The sequence below is a fragment of the Gymnoscopelus microlampas genome, assembly GCF_963454915.1.
Source record: "Gymnoscopelus microlampas genome assembly, chromosome: 17".
NCBI classification, from domain to species: domain Eukaryota; kingdom Metazoa; phylum Chordata; class Actinopteri; order Myctophiformes; family Myctophidae; genus Gymnoscopelus; species Gymnoscopelus microlampas.
The window spans coordinates 25,368,397-25,378,894 of NC_139954.1; the positions used below are offsets into that span (position 1 = coordinate 25,368,397).

A 10,498-nucleotide genomic window follows, 5' to 3' on the forward strand; every position below is an offset into this window, starting at 1 on the left:
CAGGTTGCCTACCCAGGGCCCACAAAGTTTGAAAGACAGTCGCCAACCAACTAAAATAGATATAGAACATTTTACACATCTTGATTACTTAACTCCAGTCTCCAGAGATAATGTGTACCGATTTGCGTGAGGTATGGACAACATTTGAAGTAGTCGCAAAACCATTTTGTGCAAAACAGGCCCCTCCCACAAATTCTGAAAGTCAATCATAGCCAATCGGAATTAATTGATCACATGAATATAGAGATAATCTGTACCAATCTGTGTGAGTTTTGGACACAATCTGTTGTAGTACCATAAATTGATGCTTTTACACATATTTTTTGTGCAGAATACACAAATGAGTTCCATTTGAGAGCTTTTATTTATTAGCTTTGTATAGGCTTTGTTTTCCCCTATTTCCAATTAATGTGATATTTAAGGAAACCGGATCCTGGAAGGCTGGCTCTGTCGTGGGACTTACACTGGACGACGGTGTGGAGGATGTGGGGAAGCGAGGTGCATGTAACAGAGGAAGCTGTGAAGGCCATCGGGGCCAACCACTCCCACCTCCTCCGCATAGAGATCGAAAAGCGAGTGAGCAAGAGGAAGGACTTACTTATTCCTTTACCCCAAGATGAGGTTGGAGGTTTGTGCCGTTTGCTACGAGAATGTATGTCGTGACTCAGTAGCTGTGAGTAGCATCCACTCTATTGTCATCAGTAATGTGGATGTCATAACAAGACTTAACCTTGCAACTCTTTCCTGTCCTGCATCAGACAGGACTTAATTTTTTGTTTGTTTTTTGTTTATATCTGATTGTTAGTTGTTTTATGTTGTATATGTTTTGCAACTTGTCCTGCTGCTTGTCAAAAACAGGGCTCCCTAGTAAAAGAGATTTCTGATCTCAATGGGATTTTACCTGTATATATAAAGGTTAAATAAAAAATAAATAAAAAGGTGTTTGTATAAGGTGTATATGTCAGTATAAATTGTATTAATCATTGATGGTGTCTTACTTGTTCTTAACCAAGAGGCAGGATGATTGTATAGTGTGTAAACATCTGTACTTTTTGAGTGGTGCCAACCACTCCTATATCTGACTTTGTCCACCACACCACTCTCTTCACACAGGGTGTGATTTTTTATTAATATCTAACTATCTCTATAAGGGGAACCGATCCGGTGTATTGAACAGAACGGCCCGTACCGAACCGAACGGCCCGTATCGAATGAACCGAATCTTTTTTTATGCAGAACTAAAATATAGAGTTTCCACACCAACATATTAAGCTGGTGGACCATACCCATGATCAACAACACCACTCCACCCACGTTCAGTGGAGTCTTGGGGAAGAGGAGCTTGTTTTTCTTAGCTCAACGTCCTAAGGACGCTTTTGCTGCTCGCTCTGCCCTATGCTTACATTCCTCTGCTGATATCCATGTTTTTTATTTTTATTTTTTTTCCCTGAGAAACCACGAATGGATCCTGGATATTTATAAACCCATGGGACTCTATTTCTTCTATAGATACAAGCCATATTTCTACTATTTTTCGACCTATTTGTCGACCTCCAGTGACTGGGTGCGTGGCATATAGCCAAAGCTAATTAGCATCAGGATGTACCCGACTTTTTCAACAGAGGACTACCAAAAATTGCTGCAAAGGATTGCAGTGCTGGAAACGGAATTACACCGTTTAAGAGTGAATGTGGAAGTGAATCAACATTATGGAATTCCACAGTCTCAGAGCAACGGACAAGACCATGCCAACAAGCAGCCACCTAGTGTGGTTTCCGAGAAACCCCAGGACAAGGCATTCTCATGGAACACTTTTGGGGCAAAGCCAAAGGATTTGAAGGGGCGAATAACTGGCAGAACTCGGAGCCCTGTGATTACAGATCTGACCGGCTGGCCTGCGCTACCACCCGCGCGTCACCATCATCGATGCCCCCGGACACAGGGTACCGCGTCTTCTACCCCCCTTCAACAGTGGAAAACTGCCAATGGGAGATCTACAAACAAATCTCCCAAAACATCGAGTGCTGAGCGTCAACAGTGGAAAACTGCCAAAGGTAGATCTACAAACAAATCTCCCAAAACATCGAGTGCTGAGTGTCCTGTGCAGCTGGGAAACAGATTCACCCCATTGCTCCAGGACCCCAGATGCCCGTCTGATGGCAGACAAAACAAATCTTCTTCACCCAGCAGGGTAAGAACCAAGAGTAACTCAGATGAAAAAAGGCTATATGGTGAGCCTGAATTTCTGATCATAGGGGATGCCGCTGTTAAAGATGTTAAAAGCATGATAAGAAGAAAGGCAAAAGTGTTATGCTTCCCTAAAGACAAAGTCTCTGACATGAATGACAGAATTCTGAATCTTATCGCTGAACACCCAACGGTGAAAACCCTGATCTTGCACGTTGGCACATGTGATACAGAGAACAAACAGTCCGAAATCCTAAAACAGCATTTCACAGCCTTATTCAGCAAAATCAGCTCACTTGATGTAAAGGTGTGCATCAGCGGCCCACTACCACCTACAAGAGGCGGCGATGAACGTTTCAGTAGACTGTCTGCACTGAGCAAATGGCTTTCAATTATGTGCACCAACAAATCTGTACATTTTATTGACAATTTCAATTTTTTTTGGGATAGAAGACATCTTTTTTCTTCGGATGGCCTTAAATTGAACAAGCTGGGAACAAAATTGTTTATGTCAAACATTTTCTACAATGTTCCCCTGTCTTTGTCAACCTCTGCCAGAGCACAAGCTTCCATAACAACAGATAATGCTGCTGCCGTTGAAGAATGCCAAGGTGAATGGCTCTGTGTGGACGAATACGCTGTCACACCACCCCCCACCGCTGCTGATGGTGGAGGAACATCCATAACAAATGAACTCTCTGATAGTGAAGACTCGGAAACAAAAACAAAGGACAGCGTGCTGAAAACAACCGCTGATAACAGCCTAAATCCACAGGAGGAGATTGCCACGGCCCCTGACGTCGACTCTGCAGCCACGGTCATGCTGGAAGAGGAAGGAGACAAAGAGGAGTCTCTCAATGAGGAAGATTATCCAACGTCATCACCTTCCTCCTCCTCATCATCATCTTTTTCCCTGTCCCCAATACCTCTTCTGGATTTCACCAGTAGCATGAACGACTTGATTAGAGCGGGGACTAGACTCACCCCCCAAATCAAACGCCAAGCACCAACCGTGCCCTGCCCCCCACCCATCGCCCCTCGACGGAGCCATTGCAAGAACAAGAACGTCCTGTCGGCTTCCCTACGTCTAGAGAATACATTTGATTGCTGAGATAGGCAGGGTCCATTATGCATAGCCAAAATCATGTCTGGGCCCAAGGCTATTTTAGTTAGCCTTGTAGAAAACAAGGTTTACAATATTTCCACTGTTATCTCAAATAGAGTTCCCAGGACAAGGAGTGACTTTAAACGCTCTGCAAATACAGCAAATTTAACAGGCATTCCATGTAGAGGAAACAACCAAGTAGTTGAATGCCTTAAGCTAAACTTGGCCCTACTTAACATCAGGTCACTTAATCACAAGTCTTCCTCTGTAAATGATATCATCTGTAAAGAGAAACTAGATATTATCTTTCTAACAGAAACCTGGCTTGGTTCTGATGGAGCGGTGCTCTTATCTGCAGCATGCCCACCAAAGTACAGTTTCATTCACTCAGGACGTGAGGGAAAAAAAGGAGGTGGTCTGGCGAATATCTTTTCTGACACTTTAAAATTCAAACCTCTGACAAACCTTGGCAGTTTTAAATCATTTGAATACCAGGCCACCATATTGGAGAGTCAATCGTCTGTGCTTATGATTAGTATGTATCGACCTCCAAAGTGCAGCAAAGCCTTATTTCTAACAGAAATATCAGAACTTTTATCTATCTGTTCCACTAATTATGACAGAACTCTGATTACTGGAGATGCTAATTTGTATGTTGACATTGTTTCAGATGTTGTGGCTATGGGTTTCCTACAGTTACTGCACAATTTTGACTTTATTCAACATGTTGTTGGGCCAACACATAAACATGGCCACACCCTGGACTTGGTGATCACTAAAGGTTTGAATATCACTGTTGACAGTATTATTGATAAGCCCGAACTAACAGACCACTATTTATTGTGTTTTAATATAACTGTCTTTGATCTAAGGAAAAACAATACAGAATATACTATAAAAAAACGTTTTTTTAGCTCATCTGCAGCAAACGAGTTTCCTCGTCATCTGGCGTGTGTGCAGGTGCCCACCCTACTTGATGCTCCCTCAGTGAATGATATGGTTCAACATTTTAATCTCAAATTAGAGTCAGCTCTCGACATAGTGGCTCCTATGAAAACTAAAAAGAAACTTAATTCTAGAGTAACACCCTGGATCAACGAGCACATGCGCTCACTCAAGAAAGAATGTCGTAGAGCTGAGCGAATTTGGAGAAAAAACAAACTCACTGTCCACCTAGAGATTTTTAAGAAGTCAACAGTGGCCTATAACAAAGCACTCCGCTTGGCAAGGCAAGCATATTTTTCAGGCATTATCAATGACAACAAGCAAAATGCCAGAGTCTTATTCTCTACCATTGAACATCTCTTAAACCCCCCCCAGGCTTACAAGGAGTCGCTCCCTGCTTCTAAAGCTAAGTGTGATGAGTTTGCGTCCTTTTTTGCAAACAAAATTTTTAGCATTCGAGCTGGTATTATGAATGCTAGCACTGCAAATGCTGCAAATGGTGCATGGTGCAAAAACGTAGATCACTCCAGAGGAAGTCTATTATCTTTCTGCACAATTAATGAAGAGGAACTCCGTAAAACTATATCACAGATGACATCATCATCTTGTTCACTGGATGCAATACCCACCCCGTTTCTCAAAGAGGTTTTAGACAGCGTGATTGGAGATATCCTAAGAATTGTAAACAGCTCTCTACTTTCAGGCGTCTTTCCAGACTCACTGAAAACGGCTGTAGTCAGGCCGTTACTCAAGAAACACAACCTTGATCCATTGGTGCTGGGTAATTATAGACCAATCTCTAATCTGCCATTTCTGGGAAAGGTCTTAGAAAAAACTATCTTTCATCAACTGGATGTGTTCCTACAGAACAATAAGGTTCATAACAAATTCCAATCTGGCTTCAGGAAAGGTCATAGCACAGAAACAGCACTTGTAAAAGTAATTAATGATCTTAGGGTGTCCGCTGACAACAAAAATATATCTGTTCTCCTACTCCTTGACTTAACCGCTGCTTTTGACACGATTGATCACAAAATTCTACTACAACGCATGGAGTACTGGATTGGTTTGTCAGGCACAGCCTTGTCTTGGTTTTACTCTTACCTAACAGGCAGAAGCTATTTTGTCAGCCTAGCTAATTTTGACTCAGACAAACATGACATCTGTTCTGGTATTCCACAGGGCTCAATTCTGGGTCCCTTATTGTTCTCCCTGTATATACTACCACTGGGAGAACTCATCGCCGATCACGGAGTGAACTTCCATTTCTATGCTGATGATACCCAGCTGTATCTTTCGGTAGCTCCAGACGACCCCTGCGCTCTAGACCCATTGTTGACCTGTCTGTCCAGTATAAAATGCTGGATGAGTGAGAACTTTCTTAAGCTAAATGAGGATAAAACAGAAATTCTCATAATTGGCTCCAGTGAGCAGAGAGAATTAATAATAAGTAGACTTGGTAACCTGGCTGTAGAAAGTAACACCACAGTAAAGAACCTGGGGGTTATTATCGACTCTGAATTGAATTTTAATGCACACATTAATCATGTCACCAAGATTGCTTTCTTTCATCTTAGAAATATTGCGCGAATTAGAGACTATCTGTCGTTAGACGACGCAAAAACGCTGATCCACGCTTTTGTTTTCTCTCGGCTTGATTACTGCAATGCACTCTACTCTGGCCTGCCTAAGAAAACAACTGACAGATTACAACTTGTTCAAAATGCGGCAGCCAGAATTTTAACTAAAACTAGAATGAGAGAACATATCACTCCAGTACTAGCTTCACTACACTGGCTCCCGGTTGTTTTTAGGATTGATTTTAAAATTCTTTTAATAGTTTATAAAGCTCTAAATGGTCTGGCACCTTCCTACCTCTATGACTGCCTAGAGAGACATGATCCAAACCGGACCCTCAGGTCTTCAAGTGCTGACCTACTCGAGGTGCCTAAAATGACATATAAAAAATACGGTGAAGCAGCATTCTGCTTTTACGGACCAACAGTGTGGAATAAACTCCCATTACACCTAAAACAGGCAGCCTCTGTCGATAGCTTTAAAGCACAGCTCAAGACCTATTTCTTCACTCTTGCTTTTAGCTGACTCTTTGGTTGATTTTTAAGTCCTCACTGTATTGCCTATTTTAATGTTTTATGCTTTTGCTTTTATTTTATTTTATTTTTTGTTTGCTTTATTGTTAAATTGGTTGTAACTGTAACTGTATTCTTGCTCTGTAAAGCACTTTGCGCTGCATTTCATGTCATGAAAGGTGCTATACAAATAAAGTTTATTATTATTATTATTATTAATAATGAACTGTGAAATAGCTTCTGCAGTGCTTTTTTAACCCACTTTGGATGGAATGTGTAATGAAAAAGTTCACATTTTCAAATAGTCTATGTATGGTTAAAGTGGTTAAAGGACAACTTTGTTTTTTTACAACAAGGGTTATTTTATTAGTTTGTAATGATAATAATTAAAAGATGAGTGTTAAAAAAAAACATGTATTGCTTTCTATCGTTTTTTTAATGATTTAGGGATTTTGAACTGGGGGTCAGGGGTATTCGATCCATTGGTAAATAATCATGAACGCAGCCTCCGATTTCCGTAAAACTTTGTACGCACATCCCCACTAGGCCAAGGAAGAAATGCCACCCTACATTTTTCAAATCAGCCTCATGGTGGCGCTGTAACAGGCAGATTCACGTTTTGGCCTATTTATAGGCCTATTTATAGGCTGCATTCATGACTATTTACCAATGGATCGAATTCCCCAGTTAAAAATCACGAAATCATTAAAAAACGATATAAAGCAATACATGATTTTTTTTTTAAATTATTATCATTACAAACTAATAAAATAACCCTTGTTGTAAAAAAAACAAAGTTGTCAATTAAACCGATTTTTATGCTATATTAACTAATTTTGCTAGGGAACCCCTGGAACCCCCTCAAGGACTATCTATATATACGTATCTATCGTTTTACGGTAATACGTTTCAAGGAATGATACATTTCAGTTTCAAAACATAAATTAGCATCCACATGGGTTATATGCCCCAGCAGCAAGCAGTAGGTTCCTCCGGGTGAAGTGCAGGTGTAGTACTGGTGTGGACTTGGATGTGTAGGTGCCTAACAGAAGCTCCTGAGAGTTATCTGGAAGGTGGATGTGCCCTGTAGTTGCTGTGAAGTCATCGGTCTCTACATCATCAAATGCCTTCATTGCATCCCACAAGCGAACTGTATTATCCATGGAACCAGAAGCAAGCATCTCCCCATCTCTGCTAAAAGTGAGGGAGTAAATTGTGTCTGTGTGGCCTTTCAGCTCACTAATCATCAGACCATGACCAATGTCCCACAGAAGAACTCTGCCATCAGTGGCTCCTGATGCCAGGAATTTCCCATTGGGAGAGAAAGCCAGGGCATGGATTGGGCCCTTGTGACCAGTGAAGATGCGCACACAATTTCCAGTTAAGACATTCCAGAGGCGAATGGTACGGTCTGCAGAGCCTGTGACCACATAGTTGGAGTTTGGGTGGAAGCAGGTGCAGGTGATGTCAGCAAGGTGACCGGCAAACATCCGCAGATGCTGATAGTGATCAGTTGCCCACAAACGGGCAACTCTGTCATGTCCACCTGAAATAAAGTAGTATCCGTGGGGGGAGAACCGGGTATCCCACACTGGGTAATTGTGGCCTTTGTAGCACACCAGACATGTAAAGGTCTGCAGACTCCAAAGCCTAACAGCACCATCCTCAGAGCTTGATAACAAGTAGTTTCTGTCTGGGCTGAAACTGATGCCATACACTGGGCCACTGTGCCCATAGAGGATCTTAGATTCACTAGCTGTATTTTCATCCATGATTCTCTCCAGAACATTGTCAGACTCTTTGTCGATTAAACTTAAGTTTGATTTAACCCTTCTGAGTTTTTGGGGTGTGACACTCCAAACCCGTACAGTGGAGTCTGCAAAGCCCCCAGCAATCAGGCTAGAGTCATCTGCGATGTCTACTGCTGTCAACCCCTGGTATGCATTGAGAAAAGAGTAGAAACATATAGAAGGATGTGTGTCTGGTCCAAGTCGGATCCTCTTAGTGGCCTCCTTCATGCACATGATCTTGTCTAGCTTGTCTGAGTCCTTCAGCTCTGGAAAGGGGATCCTATCGGGCAGCTGGGGTGCATTAGGGTCTTGTTTCTTGCTCTTGGAACCCATGCTGTCCTTCTTAGGTTTCTTTTTCCTGGGCTTACCTTCCTCATTCTCCACCTCCTCATCCTCCTCATCAATGGGCAACTCAATTTCTGGTTCTTTCAGCAGTCCATAGAATACCTTAGCCTTATTGTCCTCTCGCTTGGCTTCGCCAGCCAGGCTCCCTGACATGGCGTCGATCTGGGCTTTGCTGCGTGGCATGCCATCAAAGGTATCGATGTAAAGGTGCTCTTGTATGATATTCAAGATCTGGTTGTTCTGACGCTCCTGCAGGTGCCTCTTCAGCAGTTGGTACGAGTCACGGGAGATGCGTAGCACAAACCGGCTGGTGCGGAAGTCCAGCATAGTCTCATTGCCCCTCATGTGTTCTTTCTTGGAAAAGCTGGACAAAACACGGAGGTCATCCTCATAGTAGCACTCCTGGTCCCCACTGAACTTTTCAAAAAAGACCTTAGCCTCATTCTCATGGTTGTTGTAGACCAGTTCCAGATACATGTGGACAAAGAGTGGATAGTAGACCTGAGAGAGTTCTGCTCTGTGGCAGTCCAAGACTTTTTCTATGAACCTCTTTAGACTGCTATAATACACTTTGTAGAGAAGTGGATCCCCCTGCTGGCCGTATGCTAACAGCACAGCACTAAGGTCTGGTTGATCCTCTCCAGTCCCAATGGATCCTTTCGATGTCCTTTGAGCTGCACTGGACGAGATGGTAGAGGATGAGCCTGATACCCGTCTAAGTAGTGAGTTTGCATCCACACCTTCTGGATCAGCGGTTCCTGAAACACCACCCGAACCTAAAGACTCAAGACCCTTTGAATCTTCTTCTGATAAACCTGTTTCCTTACGTAAACTTTTGACAGTCTCTGTCAAATTGTTTTCCCCCAGAAACCGCATGAATTTAAGTAGCCTCTGCTGGACCTCTGCTGCAGGTTTATTACCTCCACCCGATAAAGTGGTCCCAGGAGAAAGCGGACTTCCATTGTTTGCATTATTATTCCCTGAACTATTATTTGATGTTTCGGATTTTATATCCCTTTCTCCTTCTGGGTTGATCTGAACACCCTGTACAGCCACCATTTTCAAAATGAACTGCGCATGTGCAGCAAGAGAAGTCTTCTTGATAAATGATATCGTGGGTAAAGTCTCCAATTATACCTGACGCCATGAGCTATTGCCAAGTACTTATAGGCTAAGAACTCCATATTTAGGCACCTCCATATTTTGGCAAGACTGAACTCCTAAAACTCCATATTTGGGAATGGCTGACATCATAGAGACAAGGTGATGTGAGGCCTATTGACAGCGTCAGTGTGCACAGGGAATTTAGCACTGATCTGTCCAATTTTCTAGATTATAGCCAGGACAGACATGGAAACAGACAGACAACAGACAGGCAGGCCAGGCCCATTTGAAGTCTGTAAAAGTAGGACAGGGGAGATCAGTCATTGCGTAATTTCTCTATCAGACTTTTATTGTTTCCTTTTTTCCACAAAAAAACTGTGAATATCTAATTATCTAATATTTAATTATCTCCTCCAGCCCAAAGGCAGGGGGAGCTTAAAATAGCTATATCTCAATTACTTTTCAACCTAGAAAGGTGGTTTTGGTGTCTAACCTTAAGTTTTACACCTCAAAGAATGCGACTGGATAAATTAAATTACCATCCGTTAATTATTTATTGCCAAATACAAGAAAGTTCAGAAACCCGCCTACCAGTGACATCACATCGTCCAAGTTTATGCTATTATAGGAGCCATTGTTCTCGCATTTATAAAAATATAATTCTGATGATGTCACTGGTAGGTAGGTTTCTGAACTGTTCACAGCCCTCCTCTGAGTTTTGATTGATTGAATACTTTTTTAACAGTTTGCAAAAAGTACAGAGGTACAGACAGCTATGCATTAATGCTAAAAGGATAACACAAAAAGCCCAGAGGGCTTGTTTCCATTGTGGTCCTATGTATTCAATTCATCAGAACTTATAAAAACATACAATACTATACAGAAATCATCAGGAGCAGTAAAGCTATATTTACAGAAAAACAGTGGGGGGT

General features: G+C 42.1%; 1 protein-coding gene across 1 annotated transcript; it reads right to left on the minus strand.

The window, feature by feature from the left end:
- Positions 1-7,271: 7,271 nt before the first annotated feature.
- Positions 7,272-9,338, minus strand: LOC311064374 (transcription initiation factor TFIID subunit 5-like; the record flags this gene model as incomplete). Its single annotated transcript, XM_084084205.1, has 1 exon — positions 7,272-9,338. The coding sequence occupies one exon, from the start codon at positions 9,336-9,338 to the stop codon at positions 7,272-7,274; it is 2,067 nt and encodes a 688-aa protein (XP_083940331.1).
- Positions 9,339-10,498: the final 1,160 nt, after the last annotated feature.